This window comes from Monodon monoceros, unplaced genomic scaffold, assembly GCF_005190385.1.
Source record: "Monodon monoceros isolate NGI ecotype Baffin Bay Population unplaced genomic scaffold, NGI_Narwhal_1 Super_Scaffold_9, whole genome shotgun sequence".
Lineage (NCBI taxonomy): Eukaryota > Metazoa > Chordata > Mammalia > Artiodactyla > Monodontidae > Monodon > Monodon monoceros.
The window spans coordinates 15115169-15142951 of NW_021703786.1; the positions used below are offsets into that span (position 1 = coordinate 15115169).

At 49.0% G+C, this 27783-nt stretch overlaps 1 protein-coding gene across 2 annotated transcripts; it reads right to left on the reverse strand.

The window, feature by feature from the left end:
* Window positions 1-246: 246 nt before the first annotated feature.
* On the reverse strand, window positions 247-26760 carry SP2 (Sp2 transcription factor). 2 transcript variants are annotated; one of them, XM_029212323.1, is made up of 7 exons: window positions 26709-26760; window positions 12596-12672; window positions 10822-11796; window positions 4175-4487; window positions 3142-3316; window positions 2734-2927; window positions 247-1509 (listed from the first exon to the last, which is right to left on the reverse strand). In XM_029212323.1, exons 1-7 carry the CDS (start codon window positions 26713-26715, stop codon window positions 1409-1411), a joined length of 1842 nt encoding a protein of 613 aa, XP_029068156.1. In that variant the 5' UTR covers window positions 26716-26760; the 3' UTR covers window positions 247-1408. The 2 variants fall into 2 exon arrangements, with proteins under 2 accessions (XP_029068156.1, XP_029068157.1); XM_029212324.1 differs by having other exon boundaries at window positions 10945-11796; window positions 26709-26749.
* Between the last annotated feature and the right edge of the window lie 1023 nt (window positions 26761-27783).

Below are 27783 nucleotides of genomic sequence, written 5' to 3' on the forward strand. Positions count from 1 at the left end.
GGAACTCCTGCACCAGGCCCTGCCCTCTGCAGTACCCCCCCAGGTGCTCTGGGGGCTTGTGCCAATGCCAGGAGGTCCTTGTGGCTGAAGCCCTTTTCGGGCTGTGGCCTAGATCTGCCAAGGTCAGGAGGACAAGGTCCTGCCCTGGTCCCAGTGCGGACAGCTCCGAGAAACCAGGGCTCCCTCCTCAGGATTCCCCTCTCGGAGCTCTCCGAGGGGAAAGACAAAGGAAGCTGCAGTGCCAAGTTGCAGATTTTGCCTCAGGCAACTAAATTTATTAGCAAGAAAAAATTTTTGTCAGCCCAGCGCTGACCAACAAAGTACATCGTTAATAAAGGATAACAAATCTGTCACTTAATTCAAAAACATACCTCAAGCAGTTACAACTAAAAATAAAGTTGGATTTTTGTTTAATTTAAAAGCCTCAAAAATAACAAGCAATATGTTTTTAAACATGTAGTAGACACAATTGTCTATTATACAATATACACTGTACACAAGTAGGGCTTGGGCTGGTTGGGGTGGGTGAGATGAGGGGGAGGGATGAGGTTCAGGATGGGAAGGTGTTTTACCTGAATCCAGATTCGAGTTGAAATGCTGTGTTGTTTAGAAAAGAGAATTACTAGCGTGAGAAAAAAATTTATATGCTCATCATTGCCCCCCAAAAACCCTAAACTAAAAGCAGGCATGGGGGAGGTGAGTAACAAGAACAGGAAGAAGGGAGCAATTAAATAAAACTTCTTTAAAGCACACACAATACACAGTGTTCATCATCGGAAGTAGAGTATAAGGCAACGTTCCCCACAGAAAAAGAGGGGAATCAGGGAGTCCGTGGGTAGCTTTACTTTTTAAATAGAAAGTTGGAATGTGCTGGAGGAGAGCTGGGGTGGGGCAGGGGAATGTGGAGTGGAGGCGGCCTCTGGAGCCTCTCCGGAGGTGGAGCTGGATGCCAGTGGTGCCCTGCGTGCAGGGCCCCGGGGCACCCGCAGTGGCTGAGGGGGCCAGGGAGGTGCAGGAGAGGGAGGGGCATGGCACAATGCGACTCCGGCAGTGTTTGGGGGAGGGGGGGCTCACTTTGCTCCTCGATGGAGTGAAATTCACGTTTTTCCTTTGGAAATAAGGGTTCCCACTCGTCCTGGTTTAGAACGTCTCATGGGGCACGGCCACTGTCCACGGTCTGGGCAGGCCGGGAGCTTGTGGTGAGAGGGGAGGGCCAGGGAGGAGCCAAGGGGCTTCAGAAGGAGGTGAGTATGGGGGCGGTAGAGTCCCTTCCTGTGGGGACAGTCGCAGAACAGGAGGGACGGGAGAGGGCGGGCCCAGGGCAGCCGTGGGCCTTCTTTCCTCCAGGGGCCCAGGCAGGACACAGGCAGGGGTCTGCAATCTGCGAGGCCTCCCGCCTCAGTTGGCCTTACAAGTTCTTCGTGACCAGGTGGGTCTTGTAATGCTTGGTGAGGTGGTCACTCCTCATGAAGCGCTTCTGACACTGGGCACACTCGAAGCGTTTGTCCCCTGGGAAGAGGAGATGCCCGTCACTCACAGTGCCATGCCCCGGAAAAGGAGGCACACACGTTGAGGTGTGAGGGGCACCTGTGAAGCCGTGTCACCGGCCTACCTGCTGCTCACACAGTGCTCCCTGTGATCCACTGATGGGAACCTTTGTCAGTCCTCATCCCCTCCCCGCTATCACCCTCCAGTCTACTTTGTTTCCATTCCTTGTGCTGTGCCAAATGCTATACTTGTGCACCTGCACCCAGGACGCTTCCCGTGTAGCCTGTCACCTACTTTCTTCTGATCTTCGTCCCTCTGACTAACCCCGGCTCAAAGTCCGCCCCCTCACAGGGAAACCCCACTCCCCTCTGACCTGCCAGACTGAGCCGCACACCCGGGCTGGCTCTGCTGCTGTTCTGAGTATTTACTCTGCAGCCTGCAGAGGGTGGGCGTGACCTGCCCCGCCACGCTGGCCAGGAGCCAGAGCTTTGGGCCTCGTGTCCCCAGGCCCAGGACAGGCATCTGCTCACTGCGGGCATCTGCCGGAGCGGCAGTTCTCAAAGCATGTGCTGTGGACCACTGGAGACACGCAGGGCAATCTCGGGCGGCAGATGCATGAACGATTTTCTACTTTGCCAGTACGTTAAAACACTTAGCTATCATCCCAAGCCTGTGATGTGAAACATGATACTGCACTGGACGTAAAAGAGTAAAAATGGTGAAGTGATTTAAGGAAAATCATTCGGTAAATAACAGTAGGAAAGGCAATGTGGGATAGTGACTAAGAGCGTGAACTTGGGAGCCAGAGGGCCTGGGTTGAACCAGGCTGTGTGACCCGGCCCCCGCTCCACGCCTCAGTAGAATGGGCACAGTCACAGCGCCGTCCCCATGGAGTCGTGTGAGGATTACACAGTTAACGGTAGAATGTGTAGTACAGTGCCTGCACAAGGTGCCACTGACCATTAAACTCATGCAGCTTAGGGCAGAAGCCATCAAGGCTGTGCGACGCAACTGACCTCACTTTGGGAAACACTGCAATAAGGAATGGCTTGCGAGACTTTCCGGGTAGTCCTGCACCCCGAGGAGACAGTCTGTAGCCCCACTCAGTGCCGTAGTTCCTTGGCCAGGCCAGGAGTCTCCATGTCGCTGAGGACAATGGAGTTGGGGTGGGGAGAGAGGCAGGGAGCTGAAGTGCGGAGTGGGAGGGGCGGGGGGCTGGAGGGCGCCGCAGGGGAGGGAGCAGACCTGTGTGGGTGCGGGCGTGCCGCTGGAGCTCGTCACTCCGTGTGAACCTCTTCCCACAGAAGAACCAGTTGCAGACAAAGGGCCGCTCGCCAGTGTGCAAGCGCACGTGAGCCCGCAGCAGGGACGTCTTTCGGAAAGTCTTGCCACAGTCAGGGATGTGGCACACGTGCTTCTTCTTGCCCTGCTCTCCAGACCTGGGAATTGGGTTGAGGGTGGGGTGGAGGGAATGGGAAGCAGAGAGAGCGGGGAGGTAGAGAGATGGGGGCGGGACAGCATGGAGAGAGGATGTGGGGTCAGGTCGGAGAGCACGGAGCCACTACCTGGTCCCCTCTCTGTCTGTGTCCCAGGGAGGGCTTGGGGAACAGGACACACGCCAGGCTGGCCGCCTGGCCCGTCTCCTCAAATCACCTCTTGTCCCCATCCTTGCAGTTGGGACACGTGCAGGCCATGCGGCGCCGCTTCTCCCCAGGCTGGGCCTCTCCAGCCAGGGCCTGTTCCATCTGCAGCTGGATCTGGGTGGGGCTCAGCCCACTGATGGTCAGGTTATTCCCGGAAACATTCTGCACCGTCAGCTGCTGCTGCCCTGTGGGGAGGAGTGGAGCAGAGTTCAGGGCGAGGAAGCCCAAAGGGGCAGAAGAGGGAGCCTGACCCCCCTCTTCCTTCCAGCACATAGTAAGGTTGACAGTCATAGCAGCTAATATTTTTGAGAGCCTGCTATGTGCCAGATACCATTTTAGAGATCTTAAATGTATTAATACACTTAAGTTTCATAACCCCATGAAATAGGTACTATCATCCCCCTTTGAGAGGTGAAGAAACTGACACTCAAGATCACACATGTAGAACTTGTAGAATCTGGATGGGAACCCAGTCAACTTCAGAGTCAATGCCCAGAACCACTATACTACATAGGCCAAATTCACTTCCAGACATTGCCCACATGGGTCTTGGAGTGTTTTTCCAGAATCTCCTCCAACCTTAGGCCCTTGTGAGACACCAACTCTGCTCCCAGGAAAGTCTCCAGGGATTTTTGTTAACAGAGGGAGAGAGAGTTCTACGGGCTTTGGAACAAATCAAGCCCTCTAGGACTTGCATAAAGCCATCAAAGCAGGGGGAGTGCCTGTGGGTGGACTTCTCCCAGGCCACTAAACCAAATGCATAAAGTGCTGGAAATTCATTCAAGGAGGAAGGGAGGAGATTCAGAGAGCTCCCACTACCTTGAAAATTCCCCTTCACCCAGCTAAAGAATGCAACGAACCATTTGTGCTAGGTACCTACAATGTTCCTTTGATTATGTGCGAGGCTGCTTTCATACCGTAAATATCACCAAATGTTACCACTGAACTGAGAAGTGCAGCACAAGCCAGTCCAAAGGCTCCCTCCTTTCCTTCCAACCTTAACTCAAGGCTGCCCATGCCTGGGGCCGGGGGCCTTCCCTCACCGCCAGTATTGGTGATGGTGACGGGCACACCCTGGACCTGGACACCGTTGATGTTGATGGTCTGCATGGCCTGGGCTGCCGCTGCCAGCTGGGCTGCGTTCAGGCTGATGATGCTCCCGGCAGGGGCAATCTTTGGCAGGGGACGCTCTTTCCGGAGAATTGCAGCCGAGTGCTTTTTGCTGGTCCCGCTTAGATGAGCAGCACGGGATGGAGGGCTGCTACAAGTGGTGGTGGAGGTGGTCGCAGCTGTTGCTGGGGGGCCATCCTGGACAAGGACCGTCTGTACCTCACCAGAAGGTGTACGGATATAGACCTGGGAGGGGCCAGAGAGAAAAAGTCAATGCCCCCTGAGAGCCCTGGCTCCTGCCCCCCCCTTTTTTTTGCATTAAAGAATGTTTATATCATCCATTCCCTGGTATAACACCCTTGTCGTGTCCCCTGCATTGGCAGGTGGACTCCCAACCACTGCGCCACCAGGGAAGCCCTCCTGCCCCCTTTCAATGCAGCATCATCTCCCTGCCCAAGGGAGAAGCGGGTGCCTTTCTGTCCACCCAAGTCTTCTCCAACTAGCCCAGGCCTACATTCACCCACTGCTGATGTTCAACAAAAAGGGCTGATGGCATCCCTGTACTAAGCTGACAAATGCCGACTGTTGATTTGAAACAAAACATTTAATTTACTTAGCATGGAAAAATATAATGCCAAATCTCCGAATTGAAGAATTAGATGGCAGGTAAATGATGACCTCACAAAAGATGCGCTGTGAATGCTCATCAAAGAAATGAAAACAGCCGTTAGGAGGCACAATTAGTGGAGAAACTACTGTCTTTCTCCAATTTATACTAACAAAGATGGAACAATAAAACATAATGCTCACTGTTGCTGAGACAGTAGGGAAATAGGCACATGTTCTTACGTCAGGGGGTGTGAAGTGGTCTAGGCCTGCTGGAGGGAAATCTGGGAATATGTGTCCAAAGCCTTTAAAAATATGCATATTAGAGCCTGAGAACGAGAATGAACCGTGTGGTACTGGATGGGGATTAGAGGTATTGATGGAAACTCTTAGGTTTCAATATAAATAGAGAAATATAAAAAGTGTATGTATATATGTGTGTGCATTTCTGTATCTATCTTGGTATTACAGATACATGTATAGGTATATTTATATATACTTCTTAACTGTGTCCACTGAGAAAGGCTGAAAGCAGCAAAACTCCAGGAGCAATGAGCTCACCTAGCACCCAGCTCTTAGCTTCTAAATCCCATGTTCCACTAAAAGAAACCAGGGCTCCTTGGAGAAATAGCTGATTCGAGGACTTTGGTCAGCGGAAGTACAAGAAGACCTTGGAACACCTCTTATACCAGAAAGTAAGGAAATGCTCAAAGAATGGTGGTGACATGTGAAAAGAACACAAGAGCCAGCTTGGAGGGGCTCCCACTGGCTAAACATAGGATAATTTGAACATCAAAATAACAATACTAATGGATTATAACTCAGTGAATAAAACAGGAACCTATGAATCCATACTGACATAAATAAACAAATGGAGAAGAAAATGACAGAATTTAAAAAACTGTTATCACATCCTCCAATAAAAGGAACGAGGATTCCTAGGACAAATGGTTGATCCCAGGACTGGGGCTGGGAAAATACAAGGAATGAAGTACTGACACTTGCTACAGCATGGATGAACTCAGAAAACGGTGTAGTAAGTGAAAGAAGCTAGCTGCAAAAGATCACCTATGGTAAGATTCCATTTACATGAAATGTCCAGAATAGGCAAATCTATAGAGATAGAAAATGGATTAGGGCTTCCCTGGTGGCGCACTGGTTAAGAATCGGCCTGCAAGTGCAGGAGACACGGGTTCGAGCCCTGGTCCAGGAAGATCCCACATGCCGTGGAGCAACTAAGCCCATGTGCCACCACTGCTGAGCCTGCGCTTTAGAGCGCCACAGCTACGGAGCCCATGTGCCTAGAGCCCATGCTCTGCAACAAGAGAAGCCATCGCAATGAGAAGCCTGAGCACCGCAACAAAGAGTAGCCCCCGCTCGCTGCAACTAGAGAAAACCCACGTGCAGCAATGAAGACCCAACACAGCCAAAAATAAAAATAAATAAATAAATTTATTTTAAAAAGAAAATGGATTAGTGGTTGCCAGGGCTTGGGGCAAGGGGGAAATGAGGAGTGACCACTAAAGGGGTCTTTCTGAGGTGATGAAAATGTTCTAAAACTAGATAGTGGTGATGGCTGCATAACTCCATGAGTATACTAAAACCCACCCACTGCGTTGTACACTTTAAAAGGGTAAATTTCACGGTATGCGAATACCTCAATAAAGCTGAAAAGGGGACTTCCCTGGTGACACAGTGGTTAAGAATGCGCCTGCCAAGGCAGGGGACACGGGTTAGACCCCTGGTCCAGGAAGATCCCACAACCTGTGGAGCAACTAAGCCTGTGTGCCACAACTACTGAGCCCGCGTGCCACAACTACTGAAGCCCGCACACCTAGAGCCCGTGCTCCAAAACAAGAGAAGCCACCGCAATGAGAAGCACGTGCACTGCAACGAAGACCCAATGCAGCCAAAAATAAATAAATAAAATTTAAATAAATTTATTTTTTAAAAAAGCTGATAAGAAAAAAAAAAGACTGGGAGTATGTCACACAGATGCAAGAGCCAACCAGAAAGAGCTCCAAATGGCCAGAGTTGAAACAATGTGAGCAACAAAATAAATAACGCAGTATTGGATTGTACCCCAAAGTATAAAATAAATATACATGAGTCTCTACTGACATAAATACATGATCGAATAAAAAAATAAATGGTGGGACCTCCCTGGTGGCACAGTGGTTAAGAATCCGCCTGCCAAGGCAGGGGACACGGGTTCGAGCCCTGGTCTGGGAAGATCCCACGTGCCATGGAGCAACTAAGCCCGTGCCCACAACTCCTGAGCCTGTGCTCTAGAGCCCACGAGCCACAACTACTGAGCCCACATGCTGCAACTACTAAAGCCCGCATGCCTAGAGCCCGTGCTCTGCAACGAGAAGCCCGCATACCGCAATGAAGAGTAGCCCCTGCTCGCCGCAACCAGAGAAAGCCTGTGCACAGCAACGAAGACCCAACACAGCCAAAAATAAATAAATAAATAAATTTATATAAATAAATGAATAAATGGAAAAGAGACAAATCTTCCTTATAGAAGAATTCCAAATAATATTATATAGATACCTTCCCTTCCAGGATGTAGAGCTTAATTCTCACCCCCACTCCCACCCCTGACGATGGGAGACTTAGTAACTTACTTCCAAAGAATCGAGAAAGGGAAAAGTAGCAGCTTTGATGAATGAAGAAACCTGGCAGACACCACCTTAACCAAGTGACAATGGTTAACATCAGGGATGTTACATCATCAGAGATGTTGTGTGGACATCATGTACCCCTCATATAATGTGATGAAAAGAGGCGTTTCACCTCCGTGGTATTCTTTCCAAAAACCCATAATCCAGCCTGGGGGATATTCTATAGGATACCTGACCAATGTGCCTCTAGTCTGTCAAGATCATGGAAAACAAAGACTACGAAGCTATCCAACCAGAGGGGCCTGGGGAGACATGCCCACAAGTGCAATGTGGTATTTGGGCGGGATCCTGGAGCAGAAAGAGGACATAACTGATTAATTGATTGGATGGTGACATCCAATCAAGTCTGGAGTTTAGTGAACAGTAACATGCTAATGTCAGTTTCTTAGTTTTGACACGTGCACCCTGGTATGTAAGATGTTTAACAAGGTGGTGGTGGGGGACAAGGTCAGAGGTATAAGACACTCTGTACTACCTTTGCAACCTTTCTGTAAATGTAACTTTTTTGGACGCACAGCAAGGCATGTTGGATCTTAGTTCACTAACCAGGGATCGAAACCAGGCCCCCTGTGGTGGAAGCACAGCGTCTTAACCACTGGACCGCCAGGGAAGTCCCATGATAAGAGATTTTTTAAAATTAACTTTTTATTTTAGAATAAGTTACAGGAATTCCCTGGCGGTCCAGTGGTTAAGACTCTGTGCTTCCACTGCAAGGGGCTGGGGTTCGATCCCTGGTTGGGGAACTAAGATCCAACATGCCTTGCAGTCTGGCCAAAAAAAAAAAAATCTCTAACACAGTAAAAGCTACTAAAATAAGCAGGCGAAAGTCTGATGAGGAATGAGATATTTACACAGAAAGTATCTCCTTACAAAATACTAATCCATTACAAAGAGAAAAAAAGTAACTTTAAGGTTCAGAAACCCGCTAAATATCACTTTAATCGTCACCAGTACTGAGACAAATCGGAACCATGCATCTCCTTTTGGGATGCAGTGAGAACACAGCATCACTTCTTTGATACTTCTGCAAAAAACAGTGTACAACTTGCATCTATCCATGAGGGAACATCACACAAACCTAAACTGAGGAACACTCTACAAAGTAACTGGCCTTTTAAAGTGTCATGGTCATGAACATCAAGTAAAGACTGAGGAACTATTCCAGGTCAAAACAGACTAAGATGACATGACAAGTAAATGGAATGTGTGATACTGGATGACATCCTTTTGCCACAAAGGAATCGTTGCGGCAAGTGATGAGCAACCTGAATGGGGTCTCTGAATTAGACGTCAGTGTGTTTCCTTGCTAACTGCCTATGTCTGAAGGTTGTGCTGTTGTCCTCCTTGCGTATAAGAATTACACACTTTCTATAAAACATTTGGAAGTAACAGAGGCATGGTGGCAACTTACACTCAAATGATACAGGGGGAAAAGTCACTTGTTTAAAAAAAAATTCTACTGTGATTTTGATTGGGGTTATTTTTGATCCTTGGATTATTTGGGACTGTGGTTCTCAGTTAAAAGCAAACAAACAAACCTCATGTTATCTCTTAATAAATACACATTTCATCCTCAATTTTCTGGTATGTGCCCCTTTTGCAAATCATTGCTATTTCCTGCATATCTGAAGTTTCTGTTACTAGAACATTTTCTTTCCCACAATGTAGAGCAGAGGTCAACACACTTTATCTGTAAAGGGCAGAGAGTAAATATTTTAGGCTATGCAGGTCAAGAGGTCTCTGCTTTGTAGTGCAAAAGCCGCACAAATGGGCATGCCTGTGTTCCAATTACACTTTATTTACAAAAACAGATAGATGGGCCAGATTTGACCTCAGGGCTGAGGATTGCCAATTTCTCTGATACAGGGTATAATACATTTTTTAAAACGTGCAGATCCTTTGACCCACTTTTAGGAATTTATTTAGCGATAAGATTAGAAACAGCCTAAATCTACAGTTGGGTAACAGAAAGCACCTCCAGATACTGGAAAACTATGTCATCATTACAAAGTAATGCAGTAGCAAAATCTTTCTGCATACGTATGCTTATTTCCTTAGGAAGACCTAGTTTTAAGCCCTGCCTCCATCAGTCTCCAGACACAGGACCTCAGGGAAGGGAGGGGAGGCACTGCGAGAGAGGAGCTAGCGGGTATCCCTCAGTTCTTCACCTTTAAGGTAGGTCTGATAAGGGAGCCTCACACGTGTTGTAACAAATTACACGATTCATAGAAAACCCCTTGGCAGTATGCAATATGCCAGAAAGGAGGAGGCACTTGAGGGCAGGCCTCAGATTTCCTGTGCATCCGTTATGTCCACAGCTCAAACTCAAGGGCACTTCTCCACCTGGGAGACTACACAACTCCCTACTTCCGTCACTCACTCTGACGCCTCGGTTCTCTCTACAGACAGCTGGATTGTAAATTCCTCCATGGCAGGAGCTCGTTTTTATATTTAAAAAAATCCTTGTACAATTTTAAGTGTAGCCCCTGCCACACACAAGAGCCAGGGTGGGCCAGGGTGGAGTAAGGACAAAAGTGTAGGTCAGAAATCTGAGTTGAATCCTGGCTCTTTTGTCATTTGGGCTCCATGAGAGCTGGATACTGGGTAACTTCTCTGAGTTCCAGGTTCTCCATCTTCAACATGGGCCTAATCTCTGGCATTTACTAGGCTTACACAAAGCATAAAACCTGCCCTGCAAAGCCAAATAAATTTTAGTATTACAGCACCTTAATGAATGCCAAAAATAAGTTCCTGTTGAAGTTAGCATCCCAGAAGAATCTATCCTAAATGTCCCTGCTATGAAGCTAGGGTTTTTATATGCTTAGGTGCTTCTTGCTAATTTTTTTTTTTTGTCATTAACAATGATCAGCATTTTTCTCATTGGTTTTCTTACTTTACATCAAATTCTATGGTTCTGACTAGAATTTTTTCATTCTTGCTATCATTCGGAGTATGTAATTCTAGAATAAAAAAAAAACTTTATTATTAAAAAGTATGTATCTGCCTGCTACTCATCCCCCTGCCAAAAGACTCCCATAAAGAAAGTTTCCAAAATATAGGTACATAGGCATGTCGCATCTGATTTCTAAAGATAAGCAGTACGTGGCCCTATGAACTGGCAGAAATGGTCACTTATTACCCACCCCAAACAGTACTGACTCCCAACACTCAGGTCAGATCAGGAGATGCATCAGCATCATCTAGGAAAGCAAGCCGATGGGGATGGAGCATCAGCCGTTTAGAGCTGAGGAGGAGAGGGAGGCGCGTGCAGAGGGTGTGCGTGGTACCTGAGTAGGCGACGGCTCAGCAGCCTGGATCTGAAAGTTCTGGGAGGGCTTCTGGGGGACGGTGGGGAGTGTGGCGGATGCCGCCTGCACCACCCGCAGGGCCTGCTGGGGGATCTGCACTACCTGCTGCTGCTCGGCCTTGGGGGGCACCACCTGGACCTGCTGGACCACAGCGGGCTGGCCCCCACCAGGGCTCTGAACGATGAGCAGGTTGTTTCCTGCCTGGATGATGTTGTCCGCCGTGGTCTCGATCAGCACCGTCTCCACCTGTTCGGTCACGGCCACGGGGGGCTGGGAGGCAGGAAGAGTCTTCTTCCTGGCTTTCTTGTTAGTCTTAGACAACGGGGCCGGGGGGCTCTCCGTGAGGAGCTGAGCAGGGGCCCCGGTGTCGCTGGTGTTCACGAGGTTGTTGACAGGCAGAGTAAGTGTCACATTGCCCCCTCCACCTGTCAGCTTCACCACATTGGCCGCGCTCTGCACCGGAGTGGTGGTCGTACTCGACTTCTGGACAGGGGCTGGCTTGATGGGGACAGGCTTGTGACTGGATGGTGAGGGGGTGATGATGGCTTGGTTGGTGCCAGGGATGATCTGGATCTGGTTGGTGAGGTTGGGCTGTACCTGGATGGTCTGAGAATTGCTCGCCTGAATCTGAGGGACCGTCTGGTACTGGATACTGGCATTCGATCGGGTCCCTTTGTTGATCATGGTTGGGTTCTGGATAGCGAACACCAGTTGCCCACCAGGATAGGACGCGCTCAGCTGTGACCCCTGAATCTGAAGTATGTTTCCTTTGGAGGACAAGATTCCAAAGCTATTCTTGCCGGGACTGAGAGGGAGAGGGGCAGGTTTGATAGGGACGAGTTTCCGAGGTGCGGGTTGCGGGGGAGCAGGAGGCGTCACTGCAGCTTCAACAGCCGGAGGGCCAATTTTGCTACATGTTGCAGCAAGCAGGGCTAAGGGAGATGGCTGCGAGTCCTGCAAAACACCACGTGGAGAAAAGGAGTGAGACAGGAGGCCTGCTGCCCAGCCGCCCCACCCTTTAAGATCCTCTCCTCTTCGCAGGCTCCTCCCCACCGGCAGGCAGGGAGCCAGCATCCTCTCCGGGCAGTGGCCCCTGTCTCCCCTTCCCCGCTGGTTTCTCCATTGAGAAATTAAGGGAGAAAGGGTGAGAAATGTCTTTCTCAGGAAGGAACTCCCCAGAAGCACCCCTTGGCAGGGTGAACTAACAGCATGGGCTGACCGCTTACTCCCGACTGGTCTATTAGTGTCTAATGGGGACACGGAATCACCCTCAGCTTATAGATGGAGCTCCGTTAGCTCACGTTACTGAGTCATCAAGTGAGGAAGGACTGAGGAAGGGAGGGAGGGAAAAAGAAAGGGAGGGGGACAGGAGGAATAAACCCTTTGGAAGAGTGTTTTCCAGTGCTTGGGACATGACTTTTTTGATCAAGGAGGGCTGTTCTTTTGAAGCTACAAGGAAAGAGCCTCCAGGGTGCGGGGACACAGTCTCTGTTTTCCTTTTATGGCCAGTGGGGCCTGGAGGAAAGGACTTGAGTTTCATCCTGCTTTTCCCCCTGACTCAACTGTGGCACCTTAGATGAGTGGCCCTAGTTTCTTAGTTCAGAAAAAGTGGAAAACTGAACCCTCCCTGGTCTCATTGCCTCGGGGAGTTATAGTTAGCCAGGGCAGAGCTCAGATGCGGTCTCATGTCAGCTTCAGTGAGTCCTTCCAGGCTGATGCAGCCCCCAACCCTCAGAGCCCACTGCTCACTCGCCTGGGTGGTGGAGGCGGCAGGCTGCAGGTAGTCACTGGGACTGACAGCGGCAGTGGCAGCCATGCTGGTCTGTGGATCTGTTGGAAGAAAAGAGATAGAGTAATACCCGTGATGCCCGAAAAGAACCCAAGTCCCCTTGCCTCAGATTTTCTTTTTGCCTCTATTTGGGCTGCCTCCCCATGAGAGGTTAATGACCTTTCCCCACACTTCCCCACTCAAGGTTAGCGGCCCTACAACTCTTTCAGTAGATGACCTTCTCCCTTTCTCAGACTCAGCCACCTGAGGCTGTGAGGATAGCGGGTCCTGCCTGGACCGTCTCCTCCAACCGTCATAAAGTCTAGGATAACGTGAAGATACCGAGATTATAATAACACTGGCTTCAGTAACTACGCTGTACCACCTAATGGAGCCCTCTCTGCTGGGTACTGCTGACTCTCCCCAGCTAGACTGGAACCCCTATACGGTGGGCAGGGGAAGCCCCCAGCTAATCCTGTGGCTCTGACCCAGGCTTCCTGCTCACTCCTGCCGTAGCCAGATGCCAAGCCAGCCTGGGAAAGAAGCATCTTGGGGCCAGGATCCCTGTCGAGGAGGACACACCCACTCCATGCAAAAGTGTTGAGCGCTTTGTGCTCAGCTTTCACCACATAAGCACAATGGCCCAGGTATAGATTATAGATAGCACACAGGGAATTACTTTAAATGAATTCACAGTTTTACATAGGACAACAGGCATGGCCCCATAGGTATCACCGAGATTAGGAGAGCTAATAACTGAATATAATGAGAATGAAAATATAATAAATCCTATTTTTCCTTAAATGTGAATATATTTCTACATATGAATATAGCAGGAAAAAGTCTAAAAACAAAAAGGGGCTAAAATGTTAAAAGCCATTATCTCCTGGTAGTAGGTTTTTTCTTCACTTAAAGAATTTTTCCCTCTGTTTTTCTGTATTTTCTCATTTTCCCCACAACGAATACACTCTACTATACTTGTTTTAAATAAAGGAAAATAAAGAACGTTGAGGAAGTAACGAAAGGAATCTCTACTCTGAACTTAAGTCTGATCTAAGAGAAATACAAGTAAACTGGAAATCAGGAGAATTTGGGGGGAAAGGATCTAAGCCATCTTATAATTTATAAATCACTAAGGAAAAGAACACCAGGCAGAGAGTCAGACTTGTATCTTAGACCTTTGGAAAGTAGGTTTCAGGAGGTACCGAAACAAGAAGGGTATTACTCAGAGACTGGAAGAGGCAGAATGACTCAGGCATGGAGCCCCTGCTGGGCATCTGGCAGGAAGAAGACAGAGGTCAGGAAGAAGGCGGAACCGCTCACGTTTCAGCTGCCTCTGGCTTCTCTCTTTGGGGGAGTGACTCTTAAATGGGAAAGGTAAAGAAAAGGTAAAGCGGGAACTGCAGCCCAGGACAGGTAAGTACAGTAGGCTCATCAAAGCCTTAAATGGTTTCCAGGCCCTAAGGCCACATGAACTGCACTCCAGAGTAGGGAGACACTTTGCAGGCACACCTGCAAACTGTTTGAGGAGCCAGAGGAAAGCTCTGGGCAAAATCGTATATGTGGATCCTGAAATATTACAGACACTGATCCTTAGCAAAATCCTAGAACAAATGACTGAACAGCAACTACAATTACTGAGGTAAGGAAGCAGTGATCACAAAGAATAAGCGTGGGTTGCCAAAAACAAGTCATGCTGAACAAACCTGTTTCTTTTTTGGGGGTTTTGGTTGGCTACATCAAGAGAATGGTATACACTGTGTACTTTATAACAACAAGGCATCTGACTGAAACGTTCATAGTATTCTTAGGAACGAGAAGGAAAAGAACTGCAGGCAGGATGATAGTCTGGTTTGGGGGCTAAGCTGAACGTGCCTCCACCTAAGTGCTGAGACCCAGGTCATCCTGAGCAGTTTGCTGCTACGGTGTCAACCAGGGTCTAAAACTACGGGTGCATGCCAGGACCAGGATATGCAGGCTTCTCCTCGGAGGTTCGTGCTTTCTCTACCAGAATGTTTTATTCTTGTGTTTTCACCGTGATGATCATCTTTTAAAAATGAACATATACTACAGATCGCTGGGTGACTGCTGCTTAACCAAGATTTGCACATTTCTGGGCCTGTGTGTGCGTTTACAACTGTACTGGTACCAAGTGGCACCACTCTAACTACATGGGCTAATTAAGACAACTCAGTTCTGCACATGTAATTCATGATACATCTGTGCAAAGTGAGGAATGACGGCTCTTCAGAAGCCTGGAAAGACTATGCTGCTGGGCACTAGACACTGCAGGGTGGGCATGCGGAACTCAAGGAGCCCGGATGTCAAGTCTGTGCTGCGCTTACGCTGACAGCAGCAATTTGGGTTCAGTCAACTGTTTTCCTCCCAAAATGATGTTGTTAATTTGAGTTTTATTGGCTTTTCTGTAGTTATTTAATTAAATTTTACAGGAACTAGATCTATGAGTTGATAAACAGATTTATGTGCATACATAATTAAGGCTGCAGCCTTATAATGAAAACAATCTAAGTTGACTGAAAAACATTTTCCCTTTAGAGCAGTGTTCAAACTATTTAGACCATGAACCACAGTCATAAAAACAATTTACATCAAGACCCAGTGTACGCATATGCACCCCCACACACACTTCCCTGTCCTGTGCTGATGTAATAAGAATTTCCTGAAACGAAATTTGCCCTAGCTACATGTCATGGGCTTTGGTATTTTTCTACTCTATTTCATTTTTTAAAATGCCAGTTGTGACTCACTAAATTGGTTTTGTGCCCTACAGGCTGGAAAACACGGCTTCAAAGCAGTCTCTCCACTACCCAAGTTTGGGAAACCATGCAAAAGACCTAGAAGGCAAATTAACTTTATGGATGTCACAAAACTGAGGACTGTAAACACAATGGGTGTCTGTATTAGGGTTCAAAGAGATCTTAAAAAACTGGTATGTGCAGTGCTTAACAGCATGAGGCTCCAGACCGAAATGAGAATGCAGACTGTGGGATCGCTGGGGCATTCCTCTCCCAGCCTCAGTGCACCGTCTGTAAAACAGAGGTAATGTCACCCTTACAGGATTCTAGGAGGCGTCAGTAATATGAAAAACACTGAGCACACAGGGGGTTATCAATAAATGGTGGTTTAAACTTTGAAGCTGAGTAAACACTGCACTTGGGTTAAGCAAAAAAAAAAAAAAAAATCATGCATATAGGAGAGGAAGACAGAGCTTAATAGCGGTTCTCATGAGAAAAAGCCCCAGTGGTTTTGACTCAAAGTTAAATGGGAAGCAGTTAGAATCTAGATGTGGTGGCCGAAAAAGCTCCTGCAATCTTGGACTGAATTTCCAAAAGTTCAATCATAGAAGAAAATAATAGTCCTCATCTGCTCTGCACCCGGGCCCCATCTGGAGTGTCAGGTTCCGTCCTGAGGGACATTTTGAAAGGGGGATTTTCAAATGGAGCTCGTTCAGAGGAGGGCAGCCATGGTGGTGACCAGGGCGCCAGAGGAGCGATGCCCACGAGGGTGTTTATTCCATACATGCGTTCAATGGGTAGACTTTGGGGTGGAAATTTCGGTTTATTAGAGGGGACAACTTTCAAAAGATGGAATCAGTTGCCTCCTGAGGTAATGTTCTCCCTTCTCTGAAATCATTTAGCCAGAGACAGGATGCGTGTCTCTGTCAGAGATGGGATGTCTAGATGGGGTGGGAAGTTGGACTAAATGATCTTGTTTGAGAATTTAAACTTGTTTATAATCCTCCAACCATGTTGCCGATAAAAACACAAGATGAGTGAGCTGCCGGCAGGACTGGGAAGGGAAGGCAGGGCCTCTCCCAGAAGGCCCCCCTGGGCTTAGGTTCACTTAGCTAAAAATGGTGAATGACTCTCCCTCAGACATCCCCTGTTATGAAACTGAAGGACACTAGAAGAGGACAGAGTGCAAACAAAATGAAAACTGGCCCAGTGCTTATTCACCTCCCTTTCCTATCTCCCTCTCTCCCCCTGCAGGCATTATCACCCTGGACTCAAACTGTCTGGAGACTGGGCTGGGCTAAGAGGCTCTTCAGTTAATAAGTTACAGCAGGGACTTCCCTGGTGGCGCAGTGGTTAAGAATCCACCTGCCAATGCAGGGGACACGGGTCCGAGCCCTGGCCCGGGAAGATCCCACATGCCTCGGAGCAACTAAGCCCGTGCACCACAACTACTGAGCCTGTGCTCTAGAGCCTGCGAGCCACAACTACTGAGCCCACGTGCTGCAACTACTGAAGCCCGCATGCCGAGAGCCCGTGCTCCGCAACAAGAGAAGCCACAACAATGAGAAGTCCGCACACCGCAATGAGGAATAGCCCCCGCTCACCACAACTAGAGAAAGCCCATGCAAAGCAATGAAGACCCAACGCAGCCAAAAATCAATAAATAAATGAATAAAATTAAAAAAATAAATAAACTTTGTAAAAAAAAAAAAAGTTACAGCAGAGTCTTGATGCCCTTGCAGACTGTGGGTGCTCCACCCACACCATCTTGGTTGGTTTCATTTGCCTTCCCCGCTGGCCCCTGAAATACTCCTCCAGATCTCAAACCAGTGGTTTTAAGTCTCTCTCCTAGAGTCACTCAGAGTTTTGTGGCCCCTGGGCTGTGGACCTGGGCAACCAAAACAGCGACTAATCTCCCTGCCACTGCAGAATTATATCCTGGGATTACCCATGAAAGGGAAAAGCAGCATTTCCAGTTGGTGTTTGGAAATGAACAGTGGTTAAGAAGTAGCATAGATGCCTAACTGCAGGACTATATTCAAAGGTACTTTAGAACCTCGTTAATTTGGAGCCTTATATTTAAAATGTATAATTTGGACATAAACTGTGCTTAGCTTTTCCTTCATACTATTCAAAGCGAGGCTAAATAGTGTATGAAGCCTGCAAAGGGACTCTAAGGCATAGTTAGGGAACTGTTTTATACCACTGCCACTGTTTCAATGGTACCATTTGCTTTTAACAGCAGTTTATATCTGCTCACTGAAACCTACATTTAGCAAGGTTGGTGAGTGGGGTTATTGCATATTCTTGGAAGGAAAGGCTGCATTTCCTTCAGAGTGCTATCATTCAGACTTTCATTAATTTGGGTTGGCTAAAACCTTCTCAACAGTCCCCTGGCTCGTGAAGTTTTACGGTGATTTACTACATAAGCAACAGTTAGCTCTCTTAAGCTGCAAGAAAAATTTCCAAGGCTATCAAACACGGCTTCCAGACAGGGGTTGGGGGGTGTCCAGTGCCTGATAGGACCACACCTGACTTTCCTTTTCCCCATGCTAGAAGCCAATTTAATTCCAAAACCAGGGAAAAAGCATCCCCTGAGTGTCCCGGCTTTTGAGGTACATACAGATCTTTCAGTTCCACCTCCGTCCCTCCAGCTACAGCTTCCTCCCTTCTCAGCTTTTAGTGGAAAAGCTGCCAGCACTTTGCTACCCCCTCCTCTCTCACTTGGACTTTCACCCCAGCTCTCTACTGACACTGCACTTGCCCAGGTCACGAGGGACCTCCTCATTGTTAAATCCAACTGACCCCTTCAGCAGTTTCTGACCCGTTGACGATTCCCTCCTCTTTGAAATCCTCATGGATTTTCTCCTACCTCTCCGGCCAACTCTTCCCTTTGTGGGCTCCTCTTCCTTTTGCCACCCCTGCAATACGGATGTTCCTCAACATCATCTTTCTCACCCAACACCCATTCCATGAGTGACCGTGCCCACTCACGTGGCTTCAGGTACCTTCCACAGGCTGATGACTCCCAGGTCTATGAACTGCCTACATCTGCCCTCTGAGTGGCGGACCAGTACATCCAGCCCTCTGTGGGCCTTCCACTTGGGCTGGCCACAGAACTTCCAACACTGTGCTGTCACCTTTGCCCATTCTCTCCCCAGCTTTCTCACCCCCAGCCACCACGGGCCTCCTTCCAGATCCTTGAAGAGCCTCCATCTCTGCCGCTGCCCTTTCCTTGCTTAGAGCTCTCTTCTCTCTTCACTAGCTAATACCTACCTACTCACCCTTCAGGTCTCAGGCAGGTTTTTTTTTTCTCCCCAAGAGCCCACTATGTAATGTAACAGGTATGTCATTTCCTCAGAGAGGCCTTCCAGGACCCCTGAGATGAGGTTAACTCCTTTGGTAACTCACCACCCATTAAATAATCATGGGCTTAATGTCTCTCTTCCACACTCATGGAAGGGTGGCCCAGGTCTGTCTTCACCGCTGAACTGCTACATCAAACCTAACACAGCACAGCGACACTTCAGTGCCTGCAGGCTGAATGAATGATGAATATTTTTGGTTAAACCAGCCTCTCAGTCACAAGGAAACCTGAACGCCATCCTCATCACCGTTCAGTCATTAAGTCCTCCTGGGTCTACCTCCTAAATACAAACCTCTCTCCATCTGCATTATGCTGGTTAACCACTTTCGGCCCAAAGTCTTCAAAATGGCTTCCCAGCCTCTGGCCTAGCCACCTCTTATCCAGCCTCCACCAACTGGTCTGAAGACTCTTTTAAAATGTAAATCCCACACAGTTACTCCCCAGATTAAATCCTTCAATAGCTTCCAAAGGATTTTAAGATAACCTTATAAAGGCCAAAACAAGCCGCCCCCTCCCTCCCTGCACCTCCCCCTCTCCTACTTTATCTCTTGCCCTTCCAGCCCTCCGGACAAACACTTCAGTTTTTTCCATTTCTGGAACTACAACGTGTCCTCTCACTCGGAGCCTAAGCACAGTTGCTCCCATTTGTCTGGCCACCTCCGGTCCCTCTTCAGAGCTCATTTATAACTCTCCTGACATCTTCCCTCCTGCTCCCCAAGTCTGGGGCAAGTGCCCCTGCTCTGTGCCAGTGTATATGCCCCACGGCACCCCTCACAGAACTCTCCCCACCCCCCATGACGGAGCAGGGAGTGCAGCTCTGTTCTAGGGCTCTCTCCATAGGCTGACTCAGGGAGCAAGCACCACGTAACAGGAAGAGGCCTCAGGTGGGACCCCGGAGCCCTGGCCATCAGACTAGGGGCTGTTCCACTAGTCTTTCACTTGAGAATACTACTCTTGAGACGGGCTGAGAGAGAAGGGATCCAAAGAAATACCACAACAGCAGGCTCTGGGAAAGAACTTGGCTCAAACTCCACAGCCAGGCCTGGGGGTACTAGGTTTTTATTGCCTCGTGGGGTCCCACCAACCTGGCTATGGCCATCTTGGCTGTCTGCTATGGTATTTCCCCTGGAGGAATTTCACTCTGTGTAGACAGTTCTCCTGTTGGCTATTTTGGTCAGCTCAGTTGGGCCTGAAGCCAACAAAACCGTTCCTAAGCCCAGTCTTTTCCAGTTGCCTAGCCTGGAAGAATTCAGAGCTGGTGAGGGAAAAGCAAGCCACAGCTGGTTTTAGAGAACAAAGTTGGACCTCAAAGGGAGCTGACAAATGGGCTTAGAGAATCAGCTTAGCTGGAGAAAGGATCAAGAAAGACTCCAAATTGTTCTGAGCATTTCTGAGAAGCAAATCTCCAACAACTATACTAACCATATAAAGAGCTCCTAACAGTAAAAGGAATTTCATTGACTTTTCACGAAATGAGAACAGTTCTGGGTGTGGCTAATGCCACAGGCTAAAGAATGGAGATCTTGTCTCCACCCAGTTATTGAGCCATCCTGTCTTCCCTGTTCCCAACTTTGACCCCCAGCCTCAGCCCTGATGTGAGTCCACAATTTCATCAAGAAGTTAAAATTCCCTTTATAAGCCAAGATCCATTATTTCTCTCCTTTTCAAGCAAAACTCCTTGCAAGGGTCGCCCATACTTGCTGTCCCTCATTTCTCTCCTGCTAGTCTTTCTTGAACCTGTTCCAGCTAGCTTGCCCCCTCCCATCCACACCACAAACACTGCTCCCACGACCAGTGACCTCCACGTTGCCAAGTCCGATGGTTAATTCTTAGACCTCAGCTGGTGTTGATCTGACAGCTGGCCCCTCTTATCTTGAAACACTTTCTTCACTTGGCTTGTAGGGTGGCCTCCTACCTCTCCAGCTGCTTCTTCTAAGACTCCTTTGCTGGGTCCTTGTCTCAAACTCTAAATGGTCGGGCTGCTCCAGGGCTCAGTCTTGGGGCCTATTTTTCTTCTGTCTACACCTATTTGCTGGGGGATTTCATCTAGTCTCAGAGCTTTAGAAACCAATAATATATACAGGTTCTATATAATGACGACTCCCAAACTTATATCTTCAGACTTGTATATCTCACTGCCTACTGACATCTCCACTTGGAGGTACTAATAAGCAACTCAAATCTACCTAGCCCCAGACAGAGCTCCTGTTATCTCCCTAATTCTGCGCCTTCTTCTGACTTCCCCACGGCAGTGAATAGAACTCCATCCTTTCAGCTGTTCAGCCCTAAAACCTTGGGAGTCATCCTCGACCCTTCTTTTTTCCACTCTACACTTGTCAGTAAACACTTTCGGCTCTACCCTCAAAATATGTTCACAATCTGATTGCTTTCACAACCACTTCTTGTTAACAACCAGGTTCACGTCCCCATCACCTCTCACTTGGATAACTGCGAAAGCCTCCTAGCTGGGCTTCTGACCTTGTCCCTGCTGGTTTATTCTCAACACGCATCCAGAGATCCATCAAACTTAAATGAAATCATGTTACTCCTCTGCTCAGAGCCCCCAGTACATTCCGTCTCCCAGTCAAAGCCCACACCGTGACACATAAGGGGCCCATGTGACCTCTCTGACTTCTCCCCGTCACTCTCCCTCATTCACCGCTTCAGCCACGCTGGCCTCCCTGCTGTTCCTGAACATGCCAGGTATGGCCCCTCTTCAGGGACTCTGTACTTGCTGTTCTCTCTGCTTGAGTTCTCACCACCCCCTCCCCAGACTGAGCCTGGCTCAATCCCTCCTTTCCTTCAGGGTTTTACTCAGACTACCCTCCCGGACCACCCTATGTAAACCGCTCCTCTCACTTCTCCCGTCCTCTCTTTGGTTTTTCCCCTTAGCACTTCTCATTGTCTAGTATCTACTAGTTAGCCTTACTGTCTCCCACTAAGATGTAAGCTTCCTAAAGGCAGGGACTTCTCTCTGCCTTACTTAGTGATGCACCCCCCACCCACCCACCCCACAACCTGGCACACAGCAAGTGCCCGATATATGCTTGTTGAGTGCATAAATGAATGAATCCTGGAGGCTGCAGAGCGGGAGAGCCTGAGTAGAATTTAAGAACCAAAGGAGAAAACCTGCAGACTTGCATATCCTGGCACTAGGCTGGGATCCACTCACCAGGTCAACTCTGCCGATCCAGTCTCAGAAGGAACTCAACCTTGCTAGTCACCTCACACGGGGACAAGAGCCTGTGCGTGGACCAGCACGGTCCGGTCTTTCTCCTGGACAGAACTCTCAAAGCACATACCTCATCACCACACACCAGGCACCACATCTCAATGCTTCTTTCAATTAACAAGTACTGGGAAGAAGTTCTTTTCCGAGTGAGTTAAGACAACGTGCGTACCTGCTGTCTGAATACCTCTTATGTGTCTCCACCCTGAATCTCTCTCCTGAAAACGTGACCGTGTCGTTGCTAGTTTGCATCCTATCAGACTGGAAGGGACCCTGGAGAAGTGAGTGGGGACACGGGGCAGCCAGCAGGGGATGGTGAGAACTCTTCACTCTGACAGAAGCAGTCCCAGGAAATGGCACAAAAATACTGGGCCTCATAACTCTGTCAAAAACAGGAGAAAAAAAACCAAGACATACTTTTCCCCCCTAAACAATATCATTAGGTACAAACACGTGCTCTCTGCTTTATTTGTGAGTCACTTCACACATTCATCCGGGGCTACGATCGGTTCTGAAATGAGTAGTGACTTCATTTCCCCTGGGACAAGAGGGCTGGCTCACCATTTACTTTTTTGATGGCTGGGAAATGTTTTGGTCTGTTCTGAGGCTAGTCTGAGAAGACTCCCAGTTAGACACTGGCCAGGGGCAGAAATATTCCACATCCAATCACGTGACCCTGCCTGCTGTCTCTTACTGCCTACTTACACCCTCTGAAAGGCAGCTTTGTGATTCCACCAAGTCCCCTAGGAGAGGTAACAAACACCCCAAAGAGGAAGCTCTGGAGAGAGGACATTTGGGAGTGTGGAGGCCAGTGCCTGCTGGTTCCTGAGCCATTTTCACTGCGTGGCTGAGACAAAGAGACCACCTAACAGCCTAAATCACGGCATGGAGACAAACACTTCTCAGTGTGGTGGCGCTTCTGGCTAGGGACAGCATGCAGTTCCGATGTTGAAACAAACTATAGCTCGGGGAAATGGCCAAAGGAAGGATTCAAACAGCTGGGTCTGCAAGCACGTTCTTCCTGTGACACAAACAGCCCTGACATCTCAACACTGCTCCGAGCTGCTCACAGAGGCTAAACTGAGAAGCAGCAAAACAGGGCACTTAGCTCTTTATACTCCTCTGCTCCTGAGTGGAGCTCATCTCCCAAGAGCATGCCAGCTCGAAGCCCATCCTGATGAGAAGCAATCCCCTATGCTAGTGGCGGCCTCAGAGCATCGGCAAAGAGCGCGACCTAGACGTGCAGTGAAGTGGTAGCGTCCCTCAGGCTGCCAGTGCTGACTGCTTGCTCCTGGGCTCTCTTCTCAGCCTCGAGTGAGGCAGTAGAAAAATCAGTTTTCCATTCTGGAACCCTGTCAACTGGAACAAATCAACCAGTACTACCTGGGAACATCTCCACAAGGGCAGTCTCTAACCTCCTTCCTACTCAAGCGGACAGTGCCCTTGAGTTAGGAATGCCCCACGTTTTTACCCACTTCATTCATCTTTCTACCCAGCTCCAACAGATAACTGACAGCAAAGTGATACCTCCCCACCCTGAGGTCTCCTAAGAGAATGCTGCTAGCCAAAAAAAGATCTGATAACCGAGGAAGTAGTTCTTCAGAGAGAAAGAGACTTTCAACTATGTTCAGAAATATAAAGATCTAAGTGCTGGGCGCTATGAAGGAAGAAATAAAGAGAAAGCTTTTTTCCCTTCCTTCAGCAGAAGGAAGTCACAAGAGGAGTTGCACGTGGATCCAAACAAAAGCAAAGCAAAAGCATCAACAAATGTATCCACAACAGTGTCCACTTCTCAGCCCATCTTGGCTTCCAGCCCACCATGAAGCCAAGTGTCCTGGCTTACAGCTTGCTGGGAAGACGTTCACAAACCCAGTTAAGCTGCTCAAAGGGACACTCCAGATGTATCACCCAACACACTCATAAGAAAATATTGGAGTTTCTCCAAATAGATTTTGCTCTAAGTCTGCAGCCCACGAGGTTTCAGACCGGACAATGTAATAATTTAAACTCAGAAGTGTTCACATCTCTACATTTTCTGATACTCTACACACCTAGTGTTTCTCTGCATCTTTCATTCTGTGGCTGTTGTTCCATCTCCTCCAAAATAATTCCTAAGTTTTTCAATCTTTGGAAGTAAGGCTTCCAATTTGTGTGTCTACAGAGAAGGGGTAAAGGCAAGTCTTAGAAGAACATGCTACATTTCCATCATACAGATGGGAGTGGGCAAGGTCTAGAAGACTGCTAAACCCAAGCCAATACCAGGGTCTACTGGTTAGCTGCAACAAGCTTAAATGTTTTCAAAAAGGCCCTGGTTGGGCAATACTTACGTAAAGCAAGCTTGGGAATGATCACATACCTATAGCAAAGAACTGTTTAGGGTACAAGAGACTATGCAACTTCTCTGAAAGGCTGCTATTCATCAACAGAAGAACTAGAAATTTCAAGGCCAAAGATATCAAAATGAACTGTCCTCTCTGCTGTTATGCCATGAGGCTCCTTCCCCCAGGCATTTGCCACAATCTTCTTAAAGCTTCTTCTCTCCTCTGACAAGCCTCCAGAGGCCCAAACTTAATATAATCTGAGAGAAAAGAGCCTGCCAGTCTATGTGCTGTCAACAGTGAGGCCAAACTCTTCCTCCTTCCTCCTGGAGTCAGTTCTCCCTGCTGAGCAGTCAGGTGACGCTCCAATTATGAACTAACTCTACTTGGGTCTCCTTGGCAAAGAGACTGTGTCTTTAGCAGCCTAGCTCAGGGGGCTCATAATTATGTCAGACCAGCTTATTTTTTTTTCTTCTCTTTTTTTTTTTTGTTGTCGTTGCTGCTTTTTTTTTTTTTTGCGGTACGCGGGCCTCTCACTGTTGTGGCCTCTCCCATTGCGGAGCACAGGCTCTGGACGCACAGGCTCAGAGGCCATGGCTTACAGGCCCAGCCGCTCCGCGGCATGTGGGATCTTCCCAGACCGGGGCACGAACCCATGTCCCCTGCATTGGCAGGCGGACTCTCAACCACTGCACCACCAGGGAAGCCCTGTTGTTGCTGCTTTTAAACAAAGAGGTTACGCCTCTGTACAACCAAGTGGAAGAACCAGAATTAGAAAACTTACCAATCGCCCCAGCCAATGAGAATCCATTTCCAACAGGTATTAATGCCTGTTAGAAGCCACTGGAACAATGACATCATCAGCCCAATTGATAGGTTGTCTGACAGATTCGCCCCCTTCATCGCACACAAGAATTTAAAACAAAACAAGACACTGCAGTTATATTCATTATTGCAGACACCAGGTTTGTGTTGTCAAATCAAAATTACTCCTGTGGTGTGGACTCCACCACCATTCCCTTCAAAGCCTAACTGTGAGCTGGCCAACACCCTAAACTTTCTAGCCCAAAAACTCGTATCCAAAATACCAACTCAACATTTAGCCCTCCACTGTGATACTTAATGCCTTCTCTGGTATAGCATGCAAGTTTTAGACAGTGCATGCCAGCGTACCTTGCAACAATCATCACCCTTCTATCTGCAACGAAACCCATGTCATGGGGGACCATGGGCCAATTGTTTAAAGCAGAACTACCTCCCTCCCTTTCTCTAAGAAAACAAATAAGTGAGCAAGAAGTAGCCTCAGAAGAAACAAACTTCGGGAGAATGTGCACTGAGAAAAGCCAGACTGAGTCCCTCTGGATCAAGTTAATTAAGAAACAATTAGACATGACAGTATATTGGAATCAAAACCAAGGAATGAAGTGAGGACAAGTTTCTCAATTGCCCAGAGGAGAAGACGCAGTTCCTTTTCATCTAAAATTAGAAAGCCACCAGGAACATAAGCCAAGAAGCATGGGTAGGAGGCTGAGAACCGTAATGGGGACGAAGGTGGGGTGGAGGAAGAAAGTAAGTATCCATTTTGTTTTATTTCTTCTATCATTCCTTAGGTTTTGCTCCTGGCCTTTGGGATTCAGCAGTCCCCTCCCTCCCCCGCCTGGGATGTCTGGTAACAGGCTGGGAACTCTGTCAACAAGTTCTTAAACGTTTCACAATTCTGCAAAGAGCTGGCAGATAATCTAGTTGGGAGGTTCAAGGATGCAAGTGAAAATATTAAAAGGAGGTTTCTGCCCACTCCGCAGTCTCAGGCGAGAGGTCATCTGCCTAGGGAGTGCCCTCGTGTCCTGACACCATCTCTCGAGTGGGATACATCGCTAACTAGGTTGGCTTCCACACCCAGCAGTGCCCATGTGGTTAGCGCCGTCGGAATTTCAAGCATTCCCCCGCCCCTCTCTGCACACGGGAGAACCCTTAAGTGCAGATGGGCACCTAGAGTTAGAGTGCAAGAGGGTCCCCGAACACAGAACAAGCGCACAGGACGCCGACCGCCTCCTCAGAGCAGACCCAGGCAACGTCCCCGGGCCTGGTAGCGCTCACGCGTGTCGGCCACCGGGCGGAGGGGGTGCCAGGCCCGCCCCGGGTGCCCGATCCTCTCGCCAGCCCCCGGAAGCGCCGCCCTCCAGCCCAGCGGGCTCGGAGGGGGCGGGGAGTCGAACGCCCCCTTCCGGGTGCCTCCGCCTGGCTGGCCAGCCCCGCTCCTCCTCCGGGCGGGAATCCTCCCTCCCCGCCCCTCCCGGAGCCGGGCCCCGGCGCCAGGCCCGGCCCCAGGGGGGAACCCCCAGCCCCGGCTCCTCCTCCCTGCGGCTTCTGCCCGTCTTCCCGACTCTTGAGAGCCGGGAAGACCCCGCCGGCAGCGGCCAGGACCCACCGCTCATTACGACATCTTCCTCCCTGGCCTCCGCCGCCTCCGCCGCCACCGAGAGCCTGACACCGCCCGCTTAGCACCCGCCAATCCCGGAGCCCGCCACCGCCCGAGCGACGGCAGCGTTCACCAATAAGAGTTCGGTACATTGGGGACCGACAGCACCACCAACCAATCAAAGAGAGGCACCTAGAGCGACGTTGGTTTGGCCAATAGAACTGTGAAATGTCACTGATGGACGGTAGAGCGCGCCAACCGGAAGCCTACTGAAGAGTGAACGACATGTTCGCCAGCCAACTGGCGGGAGGCAAAGTCCCGCCTACAAGGTAGTTGATGGACAGCAACAGGAAGCTGGATGGGGAGGGGCTTAGCTGAGGAGTGGTTTTGTATTGGTCGTGGTTGACCTTCCACCCACCTCTAACCCAGAAGATGTGTGATAGATCTGCGCTAAAGCCAATCAGAAGTCACCAGGGTGAGGCCGAAAAATGCCCCATAAATAGCATCTACTTTGCGCCTCAATCCAGTGTAGCCCTGGTGTGGCAGGGGCCTTTCGGTCTTCGGCCACTGAACCCAGTACCTGTTGAGTGGAAAGCCACCAGTCTTTAATTTAGTCTCTCGCCCTTCATCGCTTCTGGAGAGGGAGGTGAACCTCCGGGCGACTTTGTACAGCGAGGCATTGGAGTCAGACACAATAGCGGGAGTTGGGGCTAAGTGACACCTCTCAGAGGGGAATATTTTCGCCGTCTCAGTTAAAACCCCTCTTAATCCTCACCTGGTTATTGCATCGACCCGCTAACGTGGGCATCAAAATCACCTGAAGCTCTCTAAAAGTAGATTCCCGGGGCTGCCTCCCGTGTGTGGGGCACGCCTGGAATATGCATTCTAACCAGCGCCTCGGGTGGACAGAATTGGCCTCTGTCCCACTTACCTCCTTGAACGAGGTGCTGTGAGTTCAGCACTTGGCCAAGGCTCTACCTGGGTAGGTTTATTTTCCCTATGGCTGTGTAACTTTGGAAGGCGTTAGTGAGAAGGAATCCATTCTGGTTTCAGACCAGCCTGGGCTCGAAACTCGCACAGCCTA